This window comes from Zeus faber, assembly GCF_960531495.2.
Source record: "Zeus faber genome assembly, chromosome: 11".
In the NCBI taxonomy this organism is placed as follows: domain Eukaryota; kingdom Metazoa; phylum Chordata; class Actinopteri; order Zeiformes; family Zeidae; genus Zeus; species Zeus faber.
The window spans coordinates 17264384-17286695 of record NC_137205.1 but is presented as its reverse complement, the minus strand read 5'-3'; the positions used below and the strand labels follow the sequence as shown (position 1 = coordinate 17286695).

The 22312-nt window shown below is 43.0% G+C and overlaps 2 protein-coding genes across 2 annotated transcripts; both read left to right on the top strand.

Moving 5' to 3' along the window:
- The first annotated feature begins 217 nt into the window (after positions 1 to 217).
- LOC307237246 (ethanolamine-phosphate cytidylyltransferase-like) lies at positions 218 to 7383 on the top strand. Its single transcript, XM_080009944.1, has 12 exons — positions 218 to 306; positions 1275 to 1436; positions 1936 to 2002; positions 2143 to 2227; positions 4560 to 4601; positions 5131 to 5263; positions 5450 to 5532; positions 5770 to 5847; positions 6241 to 6306; positions 6388 to 6453; positions 6548 to 6636; positions 6824 to 7383. The coding sequence occupies exons 1-12, from the start codon at positions 225 to 227 to the stop codon at positions 6933 to 6935; spliced, it is 1065 nt and encodes a 354-aa protein (XP_079866070.1). The 5' UTR covers positions 218 to 224; the 3' UTR covers positions 6936 to 7383.
- Positions 7384 to 11260: 3877 nt separating this feature from the next.
- On the top strand, positions 11261 to 22201 carry LOC307237307 (guanine nucleotide-binding protein G(o) subunit alpha-like; the record flags this gene model as incomplete). The annotated part of the gene is made up of 10 exons (XM_080010019.1): positions 11261 to 11299; positions 11640 to 11772; positions 11874 to 11965; positions 13087 to 13179; positions 13903 to 14063; positions 15034 to 15162; positions 16870 to 16999; positions 17084 to 17155; positions 20123 to 20210; positions 22011 to 22201. 10 exons carry the CDS (start codon positions 11261 to 11263, stop codon positions 22199 to 22201), a joined length of 1128 nt encoding a protein of 375 aa, XP_079866145.1.
- Between the last annotated feature and the right edge of the window lie 111 nt (positions 22202 to 22312).

Genomic DNA, 22312 nt, shown 5'->3' with positions numbered 1-22312 from the left:
TGAACCGCGGCGTTATTATCTCCCGAGGTTACGGCGCGATGTGTTCAGAACATGATTGCGTGCGTCGTGTCGACGTGAAACGACCCTGTCATACACCTCAGCGGGAGCTCTGGCCTGGTGCGTCGTCTCCTCGCGGGTGGTTAGGGGGTGGGGGGCTGAACGTTTCTGACGGTGCTTTGTTGTCTTTTCACCGTCTTTCTCGCTGTTTCCTTCCCAGCTACGACATGGTCCACTACGGCCACTCCAACCAGCTGCGACAAGCCAAGGCCATGGGAGATTACCTCATCGTCGGAGTGCACACAGACTGTAAGGGTCGAAAGCAAGGCTCTTCTTTTCTCATATGAACAGCATGGGTCTACAGCACGGGTGCCCAAATGTTTTTTTTTTTATGGCAAGACCCCCTTGGCAGACTAAGCTCTAGCTAAAGAATATACCTATTTTCTGTGCCTATAATAAACTTCCATGTCTTCCAATGTCTTCTTTGGGACCGGGGAATACCTTCCATTTGCAGCCCACCCCTCTATGGCTCTATGGTTCCAATCTCAACACTCCTCTGTTTCTGAGAACGGAGCCATCAGTTGATTTGAGAGGCCGGGCTGTGACGTACCGCCAATGTGCTCTTTAGCCGAGCCCCCATAGAGAGCCTCATAGAGATAAATAGAGAATCTTGAATTCCATTTGAAACAGCGCAACTCGAGTGAACTTTTCCAGGCAAATGAGCTGGCAGCCTGGCACGAGTGCTATGTCTGTTTTTGGGTTTTTTTTTTACACAGAAAAATATTATCGTACGCTATCATAAACCCACTAGATTTACCTCGGCTGTGACATGTATGCCACCATACCTGGCTCAACTCAGTTGTCTGTAGGAGTGTAGGAATTGATTCTATAGCTCACAAAACAACTATAATATATAATTTGGGGGAATTTTAATTCTGAAAACTGGTGGTATTCCCCTTCTCCTATAATAAACCTCATGTCTTAACATGACCTTATGTTATCTTTTCCCCTTATCCTTTGCCCCCCTTTGCTTCCCCTTAGATCCCATTGTGTTCATCTTTCTTTGTTAAAGTCCTGCAGCTTTCAGCTTTGGGGTAGAGGGACTGTAGACCCCCCTCAACCTGCAACCTGCCACGTTCGGGAGCTTATTGTTGACACTAGTTTACCGACGGGCGCTCCGGCTTGTGCCTGTGCATTCGGTCACATGATCCTGATGCATGCGGCCCTTTTTGAAATAGTGACATTTTGTGCGCGGCGCTTGTTTTTTTTTTTGCCAGGTGAGATCGCCAAGCATAAGGGTCCGCCGGTGTTCACGCGGGAGGAGCGGTACAAGATGGTGCGCGCCATAAAGTGGGTGGATGAGGTGGTGGAAGGAGCGCCCTACGTCACCACGCTGGAAACCTTGGACAAGTACAACTGTGACTTCTGCGTACACGGCGGTACGGAGAATGTGCGCGATATGATGTGCGGCCAGCCGATAATTATTTTGCGCAATGACTAGGGTTGGCTGCACATTATCCCACTTCTTACACAGCTGCTTACTAAAAAACCCCAAATATAAACGTCCCCCACAGTGTAGCTAACACTGCAGTAACGTAGCGCACTGTTTAGGCTACGTATGACCAACCTATTGACTGTTATTAATGTGAAATTGGGCATATTCATAGTCATCTCTACAAATCTCCCATTGTAGTTTCTATGTACCATCACAAGATGCGCCACTAGCTAGTGTTAGCATTATCATTGTAGACGGCGTGAAATGAGACATGAATCCAGGAGGAGAAGTGGTTACCCCTGACAACGGTCATCGTTAACAGATCAGGGTTCAATATTCAGAAATCTGTGACTGCTAATTGACGCTATTGACCAATCGGAATCGAGTTTTCAACAGAGCTTATAACACAATACAACATGTGCTACGTTAAACTGTCATTTCAGATGATATAACACTAACAGTGGACGGAAAGGACACATATGAAGAGGTGAAGAAGTCCGGACGATACAGGTACAAGTTCCATCCACATACGACAATATACTAATAAAAAAAATGTTACTATAACCAGGAAGCGGATAACTCATTTTGGATGTTGGGTAGAGACCTACAGTGGTGTGGCAAACAAAGTGTGTGTGATGTTTCTGACACAGGGAGTGCAAGAGGACCCAGGGAGTGTCGACAACAGACCTGGTGGGCAGGATGCTGCTCATGACCAAAGCTCACCACAGCAATATTGTGAGTCCCTGAAAAATATTGTGAGCCTCTTGTCGCGTTCTCCACATTCATTGCAAAAAAGAGACCATAATACATTACATTACATCATTATATCCAACATCAGTAACCCACACCAAAAACATGCACACATCACCATCGTCCGACCAGCGATGGACATGGTACCACCGAACGCTGCCCACTGCTCCTGGCTGCACCCCCGGAGGAATGATGGGTGAAATGCAGAGGCCATATTTCACTGGCCACCACCGAAAAGCATGTGCATGTGGGTGTGTGTGTATATATACGCATATGTGTCATGTGACAAATAAAGATTCTTCTTCTTCTTCTTCTTCTTCAGGTAGCAGTAAAGGGGGATAGAGATGCTTATGAGATGGAGGTAGAGAATAGTAAACAGGGATAGAGATCCTTATGAGATTGAGGTAGAGAATAGTAGAGGGGGATAGAGATCCTTATGAGATAGAGGTTGAGAATAGTAAACAGGGATAGAGATCCTTATGAGATTGAGGTAGAGAATAGTAGAGGGGGATAGAGATCCTTATGAGATAGAGAATAGTAAACAGGGATAGAGATCCTTATGAGATGGAGGTAGAGAATAGTAGAGGGGGATGGTAGCTCAGGCGGTAGAGCTGGTGGTCTAGTGATCTAAAGGTTGCTGGTTCGATCCCAGGCTCCTCCTGCTAGCATGCTGTAGTGTCCTTGAGCAAGACACTTAACCCCTAATTGCTCCTGATGGCCGCGTCCGTCGGTGTTTGAACAATTGTAAGTCGCTTTGGATAAAAGTGTCTGCTAAATGACTAAATGTAAATGTAAATGTAAATGTAATGTAAATGGATAGAGATCCTTATGAGATAGAGGTTGAGAATAGTAAACAGGGATAGAGAGCCTTATGAGATTGAGGTAGAGAATAGTAGAGGGGGATAGAGATCCTTATGAGATAGAGAATAGTAAACAGGGATAGAGATCCTTATGAGATTGTGGTAGAGAATAGTAAACAGGGATAGAGATCCTTATGAGATTGAGGTAGAGAATTGTAGAGGGGGATAGAGATCCTTATGAGATAGAGAATAGTAAACAGGGATAGAGATCCTTATGAGATAGAGGTAGAGAATAGTAAACAGGGATAGAGATCCTTATGAGATAGAGGTAGAGAATAGTAAAGGTGGATAGAGATCCTTATGAGATAAAGGTATAGAGAGTAGTAAACAGGGATAAAGATCCTTATGGTATAGAAGTAGAGAATATTAAAGGGGGATAGAGATCCTTATGACGTAGAGCAGGGGTGCCCAATACGTTGATTGCGATCGACCGGTAGATCGCAAAGGTAGTGCGGGTAGATCGCACGCCATTAAAAAAATAAAGATAAAAAAATCTGCAAGGAAAAGACAAAACCGTGGTCAACATGATCAGTTCCGTTCAGTAGTGCAACTTCTGTCCTCAAAGCTGCAGCCCCATGATTTGGGGAACTTTCAAAACCTTGCATCAAAGCTGGAGACCCAAGGGAAGACCAGGAGGGGAGGGGTGCGAGGAGCGCCCCGACAGTGCGCGCTACACAGAGCAGATTGAAAAGTGTCTGTCAGACTTTGACAAACGGTTTCAAGGTGCTTTACTCAAGCCAATCGCTACATTTATGTGCTTCCCATTTAGGGAAGATATTGAGGTTGATTCACTCGCATCAAAAATTGCAAGACTGTTTCACCTGAACTCGTCTGCAGTGTAGGATGAGGTGTTGGCACTACAGGCTGACATTCAGCTCAAGTCCAGGGCTCATTGACCGTTTTGGAACTTACTCACAGAGGAAAATTACCCAAACATGAGGAAATGTGTTCCCTCCTTGATTGCATTATTCAGCTCTACTTATTTATGTGAGTCAGCCTTTTCCCACATGAAGATTATTGAGTCGAAATAGCGTTCCACCATGACGGATGATCATTTGAAAGCCTGCTTGAGGCTGGCTACCAGTAGCTACTGTCCGGACTATGCAACCCTGACTATGCAAGTCATCAGAGTAAGGTAGTGACCATAAATGTATTTAATGCTATTGTGCCGTAAGGGTTCATGCAGGGATGCAAGGTACGCCAACATATATTACATATATGAAGTATACTCAGTATATACATATAAATAAATATATTTAGCATTTTTTTAATGAAGGTAGACCATTTTGACCTGGTCATTTTAAAAGTAGCTCACAAGCCGAAAAAGAGTGGGCACCCCTGACGTAGAGGTATAGAGAATAGTAAACAGGGATAGAAATCCTTATGAGATGGAGGTATAGAAGAGTAAAGGGGATATAGATCCTTACTAACCCTAAATCTTGATATTCTCTCTTCAGGATAGCTCAGACTACCAGCAGCACACAGACAACTTTGGAAAGGTGGGTAAAACGGAAATGTCTTCATTTCTTATCCACGTCGATGCTAAACCCATTAAACGGTTGTTTTTTTCCTTTCAATTGAATCGATCTGCTCCCAAACCCTTCGCCCCTCTTAGCCGCCTCCACTGTTTTGTTGCCAAAGTTGTCTGGGGCCCCCGATGCCAAGTATTTGGGAAACAAAGCCCTTTGCTGTGGGACTACTTTATAAGCACAGTGGGTCTGGCCAGTACATAGTGGAGGACACTTGTTTGCATTTCCATGAATGAGGGGTTGGGGTCGACTGACTCGAGTGGCAAAATCACTTAGTTTTATTTTTACCGTACGCTAGATTGGAGGTCAGAGCTTGAATCTGTCACCGCCCTACGGCAATATACTCCTAAAGTCATGTAGACCACACGGGAGCGCTACTGCACAGAAAGCATTTCATTTCGGGGGCTTCTGCTCAACTCGGAGGCTATCCTTTGCCAAACCGCTAATCAAATCACTCGTCTTTATTTCTTCCTTGATTGTGGGGGCTCTGCGTGGCCAGAAGGGTCACAGTCCGTGGACGGGCGTGTCCCAGTTCCTGCAGACGTCCCAGAAGATCATCCAGTTCGCCTCGGGCCAGGAACCTCAGCCCGGAGACACCATCATCTACGTGGCTGGAGCCTTCGACCTTTTCCGTATCCACGCAGAACCCGGCCCAGGCCATCGGTGTGATTGCTGACTCAATGCACTGAAAGAGTGGGTTGATTCAGCTCACAAAAAAATGCTCTTTGCAAAAACGGTCTGGTCAAAGTGTCGATGTTTGTGGCCAAATAATCAGTCGTGCCTGATTGAGCGCTCTTCCTTGACCGGTCCACCCGAAGACATTGGCCACGTGGACTTCCTGGAAGCCGTGCATAAGCTTGCAGAAAAGCCATATATCATAGTGGGACTGCACTTTGACCAGGTACGCTCCACTCCTTTCAACTTCATGGCAGAGCTACTGCCCCCTGGAGTCCAAATTCTATTTTCTTTATTACATGTCATCGTGGGACCAAGTAAGCTCCACACTTTCTTTCTTTCTTTCTTTTTCCTTTGAACGTTGTGGGACAGCTACTGCCCCCCAGAGTCTAAATGTGGTGTTTTCCTTTAAAAACGCATTTGTTTCTATTGTTTGTTTTATACCATTATGTACTATTTTTAGGAAGTGAACCGCTACAAGGGGAAGAATTACCCCATCATGAATATCCACGAGAGAACGCTCAGTGTACTGGCTTGTCGAGTAAGTCGTTTGTGGGTTTATTTGATAGCTTTTTGTAAAATTGTATCTACATTTTACGGTTTATATTTATTGTTTATCATTGTGTTTTTGCAAATTGCCAAATCTTTATTGACTTTTGTTTATTTTTAGGTTAATTGTTTATTTTATTGCATCCACCTATCTATCTGTCTATCTATTTATGTCTGTCAGTCCATCCATCCGTCCACCTACCTACCTACCTGTCTGTCTATCTGTCTGCCTGCCTATCTATCTGCCTGCCTGTCTGTCTGTCTGTCTTATCTATCTGTCTGTCTGCCTGCCTATCTAGCTCTCTGCCTGCCTCTCGCCTGTCTGTCTGTCTATCTATCTATATATCTATCTATCTTCATGACTTCTTTATCCTCTCCCCTGCAGTATGTTTCTGAAGTGGTAATCGGTGCTCCCTTTGCAGTCACAAAAGATTTGATTGATCATTTCAAGGTAAATAAAGACAAGATGAAAAATGTGTCTCCCGCTCTATGACTCTGTTTCCACCACAATAAATACCCGTTTTATTTACAGGTGGATCTTGTCTGCCATGGAAAGACGGAGATCTACCCTGGCAAGGACGGTTCTGACCCCTACGCTGTAAGACCAAAATGTATTTTTCAGTCTAGATTTGATCTTCAAGACATCAGGGAATGTTCGCTCAAAATTGTGTGATCAACCTGTGTGTGTGCAGGAGCCCAAAAGGAAAGGAATCCTGCATACCGTCGACAGCGGGAATGGCCTCACCACAGACGCCATCGTGCAAAGGATAATAAAAAACAGGTGAGATCGCAGTTCCTACCCATCTTAGAAGAAGTATAGAACCAAAGAGCCGCCGGCTCCAACGGCCATATTTTCATTGAATCCAATAATCAACTGTATTGGTATTTAATATATATTTAAAAAAAAGGTTCAATATCAAAAGGATCTTAGACACGGCATTCACATTTTTTACCTCTGCCAACTTCAGGTTGCTTTTCGAAGCGCGGAACCAGAAGAAGGAGGCTAAAGAGATCGCCGTGATCCAGGCCATGAAGCAGCGTGAGGAGAAGACTAAACAGAAAGGCCAGGCTGTGTTGTAGGGAGGCTCCGAATAAATACCTTTAAAGGTTGTACAGACACACTGACAAAAATCCATTCCCCTCGTAACGTATTGCACCAAAAAACTGCCCGTCTCATAACCCTTGCGACCAGTAGCCCCGCGAGCGAACCCTCGTTTTTGGGCCCCGCTCACAACCGGCTGCGTAAGATTCCTTTGCGTGTCTTTGGGACGCAGGCGGTACTGGTGCTCAGCCGGCTCGCTCACCAACTACAAACAATGAATCAAACAAAAGGAAACGTGTTTATATAAAATATATATATATTTTTTTTTTAAAAGATGGTTTGAAAACGCTAAAATGTCAGCTTGCTCTGTTTTTGACTCTCCGTCGGACATCTCTTCGGAGGTCAACGCAGCGATAGGCACTTTACTATTGGTCGGCGCCGTGATTTTTCTATGCCGGAGTTCGACAAAGTTTGAACTCTGTGGGACACTTTGGGGCGATTTACTTCGCTACCAGTTCTAAATTTACTCATTGCGATGATTACATTGGTGCAAAAAGAAATGTACCGGCCGCAAATGCTGGTCAGACCGCTGCTCTGCCCCACTGTGGAGGCATGGAGGTTATGTGTCGATTGGGGAAGCACACTCGCTGCGTCCAAAATCACGCACTGGCCTAGTAGTAAGTACGCCAAGTCCTAAACCACAACATTCAACAAATAGTATATAGAAAGTACCAGGAGTATACGCTACATCTGGTGAAATATCCTGGACGTTACGCCGGCGAGCGTTTCCCACAATGCATTGTGACCGCGCTACTTCGCTACAACAACAGCCAGCGATGGCGGAGGGCGGAGTAACACTGCCGTTTAAAACCGAGCTGCGAAGTGCCGACAAGAAGTGGCGCGGCTGTATGACAACGGCCTGCATTATGTACGGAAATCCTTCTTTTTACTCACATACTCAGGTACACTGGACTGCAGTGCACATACTGTATGTAGTACGTAGCAGGTACGTAGTATGTAGTATGCGATTTTGGACACAGTATATAACTATACATACTGCATATGCAATGTGATGCCATTCCAATTTGTGTTATTTATCAAATCATCACCATTTATATATAACAATTGATTTATTCAGAAGAAGCCTGTCTGAGGAGATTATATATACACACTAATATATATATATATATATATATATATATATATATATATATATATATATATATATATATATACATACACACACACACACACACACACACACACACACACACACACACACACACACACACACACACACACACACACACACACACACACACACACACATATAAATATATAATACAAACGTTTATAAGAGTTTGTAAGCTATTTTCCTTTAAGATATTGGTTTTTTTCCTCAAGTACTTTTACGTTTTTGCCTTCAAATATAACTTGATTTAACGGGCATTTTTTCTATGGTGTGTGTGGCGATAAATGGGGGAAACCTGAGGTACGGCTGATGAAATTGTTGGTTACTAATGGGATGGTGGTTGAGCAGTGAACATTTTGTTCAGCCCCAAAAATGCTCATTGTCAATCAAATCATCCGATCTCTGTATATATGCACTGTATTGTAACTAAACAATGTGGGGTAATTACTGATATTCAGATTTACAGTATATGAAAGAACTCTATTGCCTGGTGTACTAAGCAGAAACAGAGGGTTTTTGATTTAATTCAAATTTTAAGTTGATATCTCTTTAATTTTTGTTTATAGACCCTTATCGGGCAAAATAAGTGTTGCCACAATGCTTCCTGAATAGGGAAGTCTTTTGGAAATTAAAAGAATATATAATGACAGTGTCTGACGGGCCAACTAAAGGGACCTCATGTAAATATCGGATTGCACTGACGTTGAACTGTTCAGACCTTCTGGACCGTTGTATTTTCTACAGAGCAGAGTTAGTTTTTAACTGAGAAAACGCACATTACCTGGCCTCCTGAGCGCAATTGTTTTAATTTTGTCTTTGATTTAAAGAAACGCTCCTCATTCCAGAGTCTAGAGCACTGTTTTAAACAGGAGGCCTATCTGCTGAAATGATCATGTAGTAAATGAATTTATTGGTAACAACAGGTTGTTGGTGACTAAATAATAAAGTTGACCTCTTTAAAGTCATTTTTTTTCCAGGTCCTGTAGAAATTAACCTCTGCCTCACTCTCGAATGGAATCATATATTCTATTTTTTGTAGGTGTATATTTTGCTGACCACCTCTACATTAACTCTGAATGATCTGATTGTTGTTGTTTTTTATCGTTTCAAAGCATAATTATGTCTGTATGTCTAGTTGGAATGTACCAAATGTAGGCTATATGTGTTGGAAAATGCTTGCTGCTGAAAATGGTAGAAGCTGTAGACGTCAACCCACAGTATGTTACTGACAATAATAACGATTTCAACTGATTTCCCGTGTTTGTCGTTCTGTCTCTATGAAAATTTTTATTTTGTTGTAGGATTTTTTTGAAATTATTTTCTTTAATTGAATATTCTGTATGGGGAGAATTGACGGGGCATGGGAATAAAAGCGTGGAAACCTGTAACTAACTAGGCTAACCACGATAACCATTTCATATTACGAAAAGTTAAGTCCTCGCGCCTTGAATATGGATCTTTGGGACAAACTACCAACATAGCTGGGGGATTCCTCGGACCCCTCTGCAGCAGGTATTCTTTCTGCGTTCTACTCACCGCTTCACACTAGGGACGTTTTTGGCGTGTGTACTGACATCTGCAGTACATGAATGAATTTGCAACTTGAATGTACATGAATGTACTGCAGATGGGCCGCGAGAGGTCATTTACAACAAATAAACAAAAAGTTTTTAATTGCAAACTTTGTGATCAAGTTTGAAACAACCAAAACAATGTTGTGTTTTAACATTTTTAAAAAGTAATCAGAACTGATAAAACAAAGCCGTGGGATTTAAATTATGCGGGGTTTTTTTTAATTTTACCCTATTTTTACATTTCTTGCTTTACAAATCGTTCTGTGTATGTGGATGGATTATGAACTTGCACTGCACTGCCGGATGCCCACTCTCACATAAAATTGTTCTGTTTATGAGATAAAAACCTATATAGGGAAATACTTCTTAGTCTTGTGTGTCGATCAGAGTTTTAATTAAAGGTTTTGGGTGGGTCGCAGAAGATGGTCAGATTTTAAATTGGTTTAAGTTTGAGAATGGCTGCACAAGGGTCTTTATTTTTTTTAACGAAAGAATTTGATCATGCATGTGCTTGACCTTGTTCTCTATTTGATATGATTATTATGGAGATTATTATGGAGTATTATTATGACATATCATTATGGAGACTATTATGGGGTATTATTTTGAAGTTTTATTATGGGGATTATTATGAAGTATTGTTATAAGTATTATTACATAAATACATCTAAAATAAAAAACACACTGTTTTTATTTGTGCCATTTTTTTTTTCCAGTCCAATGTGATCAAAAGTGGCAAAGTTGGGCGGATTCTGGAAACACTGAGTCTTATAGAGAGGCCAAAGCTCATAGACCTTGAGGTGAAGACCAAGCCAGATTTTTCCGAGCCGCTGAAATGTTCGGGCAGACATTTACAAAAGAAATAATCCAGATGACGTAAAAGTTGTTTCTTCTCGTTCAAAGAGGCAGGCAGACACACACACACACACACACACACACACACACACACACACACACACACACACACACACACACACACGCGCGGAGGGTGAGTCCGCTTGGTTCGGGTGCAGCAGCTTCCCCCCGAAAAAGGAGAAGGAATGAGTTGGATGACGGCGGAGTCTGCTTCAAACCCATAATTGAAAAGCCTCCTCAGTAATTAATAAAATTAAATTAAAAAATATATATATAGACCAGTTGAACATGAATTAAACATCCCAGAGTGTGACTTTAGATAATACACTTTTTTTTTTTTTTTTAAATAAACTCAGCAAATTTCAGGTTAAAGGGGAAGGACGGATGCAGTGCAAACAAAAAGATTGTTCTTGTATGCATAACATATACTTAAGCGCTTGTCATTGCACTTGACTTTTTTATACGAACAGTATGGTAAACTAGAGTGGAAGGGAAACCCTAAAATGCAATCCGGGGGGATGCGGTAGACTTTTCTTTCGTCGTCGTTCTGTATACTCACCGGGTTAGAAAACAGCTGCCGCCGCCTCCTCCGCCATGCCTCGCCCCCCCCCCCCCCCCCCCCCCCCCTCCGCGCTCTTTTGCACACGTGACTCCAATCAAGCACTTAATGGCGGGGGGGGGGGGCTATGACGTCATGACTTGAAACCGACCCCCCGCCCCGTCCAAACTTTCCGAGGCGACGATGTTTTGCTGCCTGAAGAGCCTACCTGCCCCGCTGCAGGTACCGCGCCCCGTCGGCCCTCCGCCATTGTCCAAGTCGTCTTCAAATGAGACGAGCTCAGGAGTTGTTTTGCGGGCTGTGCGGGACGCCAGGCGGGGGGCGAGTCACGGCGGTGCATCGGAACGGTCGCTTCCCGACGGCGTTCCTCGACCCAAAGCGGCCCATCCGTGTGGCGAGGGCCGTCGTGTTGAAAAGCCGGTGCATGCACCGAGGAGAGCAGGGGCTGCAACTTTCATCGGTGATTTTATTTGAGCATTGTCCTCAAAACAACCCGTTGTTTGTTTGTTTTGTTTGTTTGTTTGTTTGTTTGTTTTCTCCCCCCCCCCCGCCCCCCTTTCAGATCTGCATGGGCATGTGCTTCCACCGGGACGTGACCGAGGAGAAGAAAGCCAAAATCCAGAGCTCCAAGATAGAGCAACACCTGTGCGAGCACGCCAAGCGGGAGGCCGGCGTGGTGAAAATCCTCATGCTCGGTAGGTTTATTATAGTTATTTTTACTTCCAAATGTTACGGGTACCGATTTGCAAATGTTCCGTTGTCATGTGTGACGTAATGGACTGTGGCTGCCGGCCAGGCTCGGCAGAGAGCGGGAAGAGCACCCTGGTCAAGCAGATCAAGATCATCCACAGCCACGGCTTCACCCGGCGGGAGCTCCTCAGCTTCAAGGTAGGCAGCGGAGGAGCCCGCCGCCAGCCGCGACGGCAGCGATATGGTGGGTGGTGGTGGTGGTGGTGGTGGTGGGGGGGGACGTGGTCGACGTTTGGTCCGGCTCCCTGAGGGCTGCGATGGCTTCCCCCCTGTTTTGAACGGTGAACAAGGAGGTCTCCAAGTGAACGGGTCGGGTTTAGCACGCAGAGGGGACATATTTATGATCTGCCGCAAAGCGCCGCTCGCTGGACCGGGTTCGTTTGAGAGAGAATGTGAGTGATTGGTGACCGTGAAAACTTTTATTTTTATTTATTTTTTAATGAATGGACTCATAGAATGTTTGTGCTACGTTCTCTTAAACGGTCATTGGTTGCGTGAAATCGGTTTGTCCCAAAACGAGTCATGACGATCACTGTCCATAACTATCACCCTAGCTTTAAAGTGGTCATCTATGAGATTATTTGGTTATAAAATTCCACTATTTGATGCTTTATATAGCTGGCACTTTTTAGGAAACAGCTGTTAAATGTAGTTGTGTTGTGTTCATCAGCTACTCTAAATGCCTGTTTCCATTGTTGGTGGCGGGCACGCGTGAGAAGGGCGCATGGAATTTAATCAACCGGCGTAGCTCGTTGTGCTCAGTAAACTGTCGATATGGATAAAGGTTCACAAAAAAAGAAAGGGGATAAATACCCCCACACCTCAAGTGACCAAGGGAAATGGAACAAATCGATCAGCAGAAGCCCAACTTCAGAGAAAAGGAAACAACTTTTAGAGCGAAGACAGGGATATTGGAAGGGGGGGAAAGTTGCGGTTTTGAATGTAATTCTGGGACTTGTAGTGGAATCCACACCAACACTGATTAAGTTATGTATTAGCACTTTAAGGGTTACAACTCTGGACCCTGTAGTTGTTAATTGAACACCATGAAAGACGTCAATGAGGCAACTTCATTTCACTGGTATTTGATGACGTCTTGTTGACCAACGTTTGACCGTCTCCTGCTAGATAGTCTCTGCCAGTTGAAGTCCCTCTTGTTTAAGAACGCTGGACTTTGATTTTCAAAAGCCGAGAGATCCGCCGGTCGCACCGATAGTGCATCGGTGAAAGGGACGATTGATCCCTGCTTTCCTTCTCAGCCGGCGGTGCTGGACAACCTCCTGACCTCCATGAAGTTTGTTCTGCGGGGCATGGGGATACTGAGGATCAACCTCGCCAACAAGAAGAACAAGGTGACGACAACGCCAAGTTGAGCCTCTTCACCTGTTCACCCATTAAGAACCGAACCTACACTAGTGTCTTGTTCCTCTGTAAAGCTGCCTTATGTCTTAAATTTGGTTATTGGATGCAATCGAGATGCTTCGATTGGTTGGCCAAAGACTTTTTAACACAAGGTCAACGATCTGCCATAAGCTCCATTTTGAATTGAATTTCCAATGCTTTGTTTGAATTTCATAGTACCATAAAGCTGCTCTCTGCTTCTTAATTTCTATGCCAATAACAACTATTTAGTTTAAAAACCATATTGGCATTTTAAAGAAATTTTACATTTTGTTTAGGGAAACCTTCGACATATAGGGTTGGGCGATATATCGTTATAATATTGTGATAATGGGACTTGATATTGTCTGGTATTTGTTTATTGTAATAGCCTAATGTATTTAAATGGCACGTTAAAGACAGCCTTACATTGAAGTAATGCAGTTTTCTGAACTCATAAACTTTTCCAGCTGTTCTGATCAACGCCTCGACCTGCTTGGTCGTAACATCCACATTTATACTGTCGCGATTGATCTTGTATCTATCTTACACATTAATGGTCATCCCCCAAATGAATGTTGACAAATATCAACATTAAAATATTTGCCCAGCCCTAGGTTAACACGCGGTTCATAATTCCACGTCTGATTGGACTCGGCAAATTTTCTGTGAATGTTCTGCTTCTCCGTCTCCAGTCCCACGCCCGTGCCGTCCTCTCCTGTGCCGGGTGTTTGGGGGACGACCAGGAGCTCCTCCCCTTCGTGGCGCACGCCTTCTGCGCCCTGTGGTCGGACCAGGGCGTCCGGATTGCCGCCGCCCGCGGATACGAGTTCCAGCTCAACGACTCGGCCCTCTAGTACGCACATGCACGCCGCCCAGATCACGTTGAGTGTTGTGTCACTGGTGCGTCATTCATCCCAAATTGGTTTTTGCATATCCCAAGCACTCAGGCCTCTTGTGATGAGAGTGGTTTTCTGAAGCGCTGTTAAGCGTGTCATAATGGCGGATGCTGTAATTTGCCGACCTTCGGAAAACGAGGCGGCCGAGCCTCCTCTTCCTGAACACGACCCCCTCCACCTCCCACAGGGGTAGAGCCAAATTCTAGCCTTTGTTTTATTGTTTGTTTCAGGGATATGGGGGGGGGATTGTGGTTCAGCATTGAGGTTGTTGCGTCATGAGCTGGAATGGATATTATTATTATTATTATTATTATTATTATTGCCTGTAGTAATTGGCATCATCAGCATGGACGTGTGCCTGCGTTTATCAGCTGTGACTGGAATCAATTTAAATTTACGATTCTTTCGGAGCCTTGGATATGGTTTGAAAGATGGTTTTCATGTGGACTACTTATTGTTATTTTATCTTGATCAGTCCATTCCAAAACAACTTATTGTGCCCATATATTCAAAAACAACAATGTTTAGGCTTTGGACACCAATATATTTTCTATATCGAACATGAAATGAAGATCGAACCTACTGTATGTCCATTTAATTTTATTTCCTGTAGACCTCCGGTGCAACCTTTTTAGTTATCTGACCACAGTGACAAGTGTGTTCTATTTATTTTAAATCAGGTTTTAAGCTAGACGGTGAGGTGAAATGTTTTTCCTTGACAAACTGCTGCCATTACATTGATGGTGGTAATCTTTTTGACCTGCGCTGTTTTGGCGTCAATCTTTACTCAAGGTTCGGCCCTGTTGGTATTGTTTTGGGATCGCCACCTAAAAAAACATAACCTTAAAAATCGTAACCGTTGTCTGGACTACAGCACTAATAATAATTTAGGGAATCCATGTCCACTTTTTCCGTCTTGCCTTCCAGTTTCTTTGAGAACATGAGTCGGATCATCGCTCCCAACTACAGTCCCACGGAGACGGATGTTCTGAGGGTGAGAGTGAGGACGTGTGGCATCATTGAAACACAGTTCCAAGCCAATGATGTCGTCTTCCGGTAAGAGGCTTACAAACTGACATGATAACAAATATTTAGTTCAATTACACTCACGTGATCTGAAACAATTTCATATACTGGTCTGATAAGTAGGTACTCGTTTTGGTTTTGTTTTTATTGCGATTTTCATAAACACGTACTTATTTTATTTTTTTCAGCCATGTAGTTTCGTAATTCCTAAGGGAGTTTTGCCCATGTAGTTGTTGCATATTCTGGCCTCCGGTTGGGTTTGTTCCCTCCCGCTCTCCCTTGGGCCCCGGTGACCCTCGCGCATCAGCCCCTCTACAGGGGACGTGGAGCAGGATCCACCTCCCCAGCAGCGTCCCAGCATCCCGACGCATGAATAACAACCATGAAATATGGACGTCCTCACTCTGGTTGTTTTTCTTATGCCCGGTAGCGCCAGAGGCATAGCAATAGTCACTTTATTTGGACACCTCGTCTTTTCCAGTTTCACCTTCTTTTCGAACTTGGAGGAAAAAAACCTTATCTGAAAATACAATTCTAGTCACCCTAGGCCAAAAAGAAATCTACTTGGCTAAGTGCCAAATGTTGGTTTACACAACATTGTGTTGATAAAATCCCATTTTATTTTTTCCCCTGGAGTCTTAAATATGTAATTACAATGACTCTGCAAAGGTTTAGGTAATGAAAATGTCATTTGAAAACAAGGAAAGCTCTTTATCACCTAAAATCTTAACATCAACAGGACTTGACATTTTGGTTCCATATGCAATCTTTTTTTTTTTTTTTAATTCACGTCTCATGTCAAATGCCACAGGTCAGGGTCATCGCTCTCCAGATTGTTAAAACTGGCTCCAGACACTTGAGGCGAAAACGTTTCTTTGCCCCACCGACGCGGCGACGCAATCACACACCTGGAGCCAATCTCCCCAAATGGTGCCATTTCCTGTGTCACTGAGCCCCAGCCGGGGCTCGGAGCAGGGTAAATGGTACCATTTCTTGGACTCGCCAAAGAAAGCATGGATGAGACATTTTAATTATTTATTGAATTGCTTCCACTAAGTTGCAGTTTCACTACAGATCCAAGAATACTCTGATAAATAACTTTTTTTTTTTTCTTTAAATAGAGCTGTCACGATTATCATCGTTCAACATAATCGGCTAATCGCAATCATTTGAGCTAATCAGAATTATTTTGTAAATTAGTTTGATTCCTCGATCATGTTTTCATCCAAATTTAACAAACTTTAAACCAATTGTGAATATTGTGAAATTAAAATAAAGGCAAATTTAAGTCAATTTCTATCAGTTGGGTTAAGGCAAATTAACATTTTAATCAATTTTTTGATGTTGATAGAGCATGGCTCTTCTGAAATAAGTATCATGTATTATTACTGTTATATGCTCATACTATTATAAATATTCTTAAATTGCCACTTCAATATCCTTAAGATACTTGCTAACTCCAATGGATGATGAACATCCATAATACTAATGAACAAATGTTTACAATGTATATATTGGTTTGATAAATGAGGAATATGATTTCTTGTTTAAAAGTATTATTCTAATAAGCTATTTTATTTTGGAGCCGGCACGAAGGTGAAACGGTTTAAAACTGGGGAAAGGACCTGTGAATTTTCCAAGGCATACTCTGCATTCCTTTAATCGCCCCTTCATTAATTTAATTTAATTGAGTGTTGCGTTATCAGTGTACTGGCAGTACAGTCTGTGTGTCGACAGGATGTACGACATGGGCGGCCAGCGGAGCCGCAACAGGAAGTGGCTGAGCTGCTTCGACTGCGTGCAGGTGCTGCTGTTTGTGGTGGCACTCAGCGGCTACGATATGACGCCACTGGACGCCCCCAACATGGTACTGTGTCCACGTCAATTATAGAGAAATAACACTGGAGTCAGTGTATACCCCCAAATTGTTATTTTTTTCCATGCCCCACAGAGCAGGCTGCAGGAAAACTTGGAGCTTCTCACCTCAGTCTGCAACAACGACCTATTTAGGAAAACTACTCTGGTGAGTGGACATGTGTGCTCTATTTCTTTATTGTAAATTATAAGCAGGGTATGCATGGGATCTGATGTGCCAAAAATGTAAAAAGGCACTTTATGCTCACTGTGTGTAGATGGGTGTATAAATATTATACACTACTCCCAAAAAGTTAGGGATATTTGGCTTTCAGGTGATTTTTATGGGAAAATGTAAAAAGGTGATAATAATGAAAATGGGGCATTTTAAGTAGAAGCATGCAATGGTGATTTCCTCATCTGAAACAAAAGACAACAACAGCGGTGGGTATACCACAACAAAAAATGTCTGTCTCAATAACTTGTCATGTGCCCTTAAGCATCAATTACAGCTTGACAACGACGTCTTATGCTGTTCACGAGTCGACTTATTGTCGGCTGAGGCATGGCACCCCACTCTTCTTGAAGGGCGGCCCTCAGGTCAATGAGTTTCTGGGGTACAGAGTTACGAGCCTCGACACGGCGACTCAGCTGATCCCATAGGTCTTCTATGGGATTCAGGTCTGGAGAAAGTACAGGCCACTCCATTTGAGGTACCCCAGTCTCCAGCAGCCGTTCCCTAATGATGCCACCTCGATGAGCTGGAGCATTGTCGTCCATGAAGATGAAATGAGGCCTGTGTTGTTCATGCAGGGGCACAATGACTGGATTAATGATGTTGTTCAGGTAGTATGGGCTTGTCACTGTACCATTCACAAAGTGTAGGGCAGTTCTGCATTGACGAGACACACCTGCCCACACCACCACCACCAAAGGCTCGTCTGGTGACAACAGTGGCTCTCTCCTTGACGTCTCCAACATCGTTGGCGGCCATCATTTCTGCTCAACATGAATCGACTTTCATCAGAACAGCACTGAGGCCACTGGTCCCTCGTCCAGCGTAAATGCTCCCTGGCCCATGCAAGACGATGATGCCTGTGCCTGGTGGTGTGGTCAGGTATCCTTGCAGGTCGTCTAGCACGCAGACCACGCTGATGTAAACGGTTTTGAATGGTCTGACGTGACACTTGGTGCCTCTCACCTCCCTTAAATGTGCCTGGAGTTGAGTGGCATTCATCATCCGGTTCCGCAGGGCACTGTTCACAATGAAGCGCTCATCAGTGTGGGATGTGGCCAAAGGACGTCCACTTCTATGCCTTTCTGTGACTCTTCCAGTCTCTGTATCTCTGACACTCTGTGACACTCTAAGCTCAGTGGCAACTTCCCTCTGAGAACATCCTGTTTGAAGCCTCACAATGGCGAGGTACTGTTGATCAGTTGTTAGGTGTCGTTTGGTCTCATGATGTCAAAATGTGAACAGCATGATGAAGAGGACTGTTTAAATACCAATTGTAATTGAACCAGGAAATCTATTGGTCAATTCATAGATCAACCACCTGTTGTGAATTATGCTGTTCAGCTCCTTGTTAGAGAACAGCAAGTTGTGCAAAAAGCACTGAAACATTGAACAGTTGGACATGTGCATTCAAAAGTTAAGAGAAGGTCAAATTAAGTTCACCTGTAAAGGTTATAGTGCATTTTAGGTTCATCCTGAAATTTCACCGAAAGCCGAATATCCCTAACTTTTTGTGAGTAGTGTATTTATATTTTTTTCTCATTTGAATTCCTCTTTCTTGCCGGCACCTTTTTTGCTGCACCTAAATTTCCTTTCTGGGATTAATTAATTTATAGTCTGTTATATCGGGACACTGGGTATGACAAGTACTTTTATTTTTCATAGTTTAACTACATTTAAACAGCAATTACTAATATACTTTAGCATCAGAGTATTTGTACTTTTACTAAGATAAAAAAGTGAGCACTTATCAGTACCACGACTAAGTCCATAGACTCATCTGGTTCATAAACTTGTTTCTATCTAACTTACTTCTCTGTTCCAAGTATATCATACTTGGTACATACCTTAAATATGTTATTGAATAAGAGGGAGATGATTTATCGACTTGAGTTGCAGTCTTGAATTTGTAAAACTGATATTTCGTGCCCAGTTTCAGAGCTGTGTGACCTTTGGTAATCACAGTCGGCCTGGCTGCGGTGTGACCGCTGCGATGCAGATAATTAGAGCTCAGTGCATAATTGGGTGGTGCACGGCAGGTTTGTCATTTGGGAACGATGTCCTAAGATCCCTTTTTCTGTTGAATTTTGTCGTCAGTATTTTCTACAATTACTGTGGGAGTCACTGGTTATAATTTTTATATCTGCCTTTTTATCCGTGCTTTATTTACTCATAGCGGGTGCTATTATTTAAAATTTGAAAGTTTTTTGCATTTCATATAGTATGTTACCTTCACGGTAGCCATTGGCATAAAATGGAGTTTGTTTTAAAGTGGAAGTAAAGTTTGAGGGTGACGTGTTTTTGGTTTTGCACACGCACAGGAATCGGCGCAATTTAGGAAATGGGTTAGTTGAAGTGTAGACGAATATTGATATTTCAGACCCGCCTATAAGGGCGTGGTCGTGTGTGGTCCCGTCGAGTTGTCCGACAGAACTTATTTGTCAGCCCCCTAAACCGGATCCCCCAAACATAAATCTGACCCCCAAAACAATGCAGTTGAACATCCCTGGTTTATGCCTTTGTAGTGCCATGGCTCATAATTTGGCTAAATACTCAACCTTTCCCGTGTGTCCTTGAAGTGAGCAGATGTTGTGCTGACGGGAGGTCATTGAAGATGCCAGGACGGTGGCGTCCCACTGGGATTGAACGGGTTTGAGGGGGGGATCACGTTTGGTTTTATTTACATTGCAGTGGTGCAGTGTTGGTTCAAACACTTTATTTGGCGTTGAGTCTCATGAGTAGGGGCAGATCATTTCAATGATGGAAAAACTGATGCACCTGATAAGGTAGAATATATCATTGAATATTTTGAGAGAAATTATTTTTTTTTTGGCCAGCTCCTGGTTCCTGTTAATAACATGACCGTTAACAACTTATCACATGTTTTCTGTTTCTGTCAAGATTCTGTTTATGAACAAAACAGACCTTTTCCGTGAGAAGATCCTCAACTCAGGACGACACTTACGATTTTACCTCCCGAGCTATAAAGGTATGCGGTAAGATGCCTAGATTTGGGTTTGCAATTGGCCAGGTGTATGTATCTGGTTAACATTTTCTGTAACTGGGGTGTAAATGGATACATTCAGCATTTATTAAAATGTTTCCCATCATTTATGACTGAACGCTCTACGACCGAGAAACTTACCACTCTGCTGCAGCTTCTCACTGTTCTTCAATGCAGTCCACTGGTGGAGACGTTTAGAGCCTTAAATGGTAACTTTCCTTCTCTAAAATGGGGAACTCATAAGTCACGTGTCCTTTTGTATTATCTTTTTGAGAAGGTTTCGAATAACCTATTTAAAACAACTTTTTTACAATGACTGCAGTACATCCAGAGCATAAAGTTGGCTACAGCAGGTTGCCAGTGGGAAGCGGGGCAACTTCCTGTTTCTAGTCTCTTACATTAGCACGGATGTAGCCAAAAGGGTTGATTGGCAGAAGTGCAAAACAGTAAACTGATTTAAAAAGATAAATGGAGGGTTGGCAACCCCCACCCCCCAGTGTAACATAAATGCTGTCCTGAGAATATTGTGAGCTTCCCGTTTTTAAAAAGGGGATTGAACGTGTTTTAAATTATTATTCCTATTGAGTGCTGAAAAAGTAAAGGAAATTTGAATCCCCTCTCAATATTACAGCTATCAATGCAAATACAGTATGAATGGCTGTGGTTTATTCAATACATTTTACAGGGGCTTTTCTTTTGGCCAAAACTGTAATTTTAGTGGAATCAAAAAGTGGGGGAAACTGCTTCCCAGTCAAGTGAGTTTCTTTTCCAGTCGTCTGTTAGTATTGGGGTTATTTTGTCCTTGAATTTCACCAGGATTTTGTGTTTGTTTATGCTGTCGCTCTCTTTACTTTGGGGAATCAGAATCCAACCGCTGAGAGACTGCTTCTGAATGTATGATTCACACCTACTCTGGGCCAAGTCGTGGCCACACGTATTTCCGCCTCAGTCCCAGCACCTAGAACATTTCTGTCTCTTGTCATTATCTATTTTTGTGTGTTTTTGGATGAGATTTGGAATGACAACACATTTCCTATGGGGGATCTGCATTGTATCAATATACTGTAGTATTTCTAATTCCCCAAATATCGCCATTCTTTGACGGAGTACCTCAATATCGATCATTTGACGATATGGGGGATGACTGTTGGCGTTTTCACAAGATAAATCCAAGAAAGTCCAATAAATATTAGAAACTGTAATATTGGTAGTAATGTGGATATTGTGACCAAGTGTGTACAGTAGAGGCGTTCAACGCAGCCTTAAAGATGACATTTAACTATTCCCCAAATCCTGATATCTTTTCATAGATAGGTACTTTGTTCATCCCTGGAGGTAAATTGTCACGGCAGCGCACATAGAAACAACAGGTGATGATGATAATAATAATAATAATAAAGTAATAAGAATAAAAATAGAGAAATAAAATAATTGTAATATGTGATAAACCTAAGAATTAGCTGAAAAGTTGGCAATATAAATCGAATAACTTATAAATGAAGATGGAAAAATGTGTAAATATACAATAAACCTGAAGATGGAAAAATGTGTAAATATACAATAAACCTAAAGATGAACAATAACAGTAGGGCAATATATAAACCTAGCAACAAACGATTAGTATAAACCCAAAGAAAATTACAAACTATACAAATAAATGCAGTGTATAATGTACGATATCAATATTGTATCAATCTCATCGAAATCCCTACGTCCAAACTTGGTTAAACCCGGATCACTTGACGAAGTCAGTGCTGTTTTCACCTTCTTGTCCCTCTTGTCCAGGGGCGGACTGCGAAGTGGAGACGGCCGCGCACCACGTCACGAGCATGTTCTTGGCGGGTTCCGGCCGACCCACCCAGCCTGTGTACCACCACTTCACCACGGCGACGGACACGTCCAGCATGCAGAGCGTCCTCCAGGTCGCCATGCCGCAGATCCTCAAGGACAACATGGCCGCCGTCCCTCTGCTCTAGAGGGAGTCTGTTCGGGCTTTTTTTTTTTTTTTTTTTTTTTTTTAAGTCCTGTCCTCAAGCTGCTGGGTTTACGTTGGTTGACTACCGTCCTGTTTTCATTTTAGATTATTT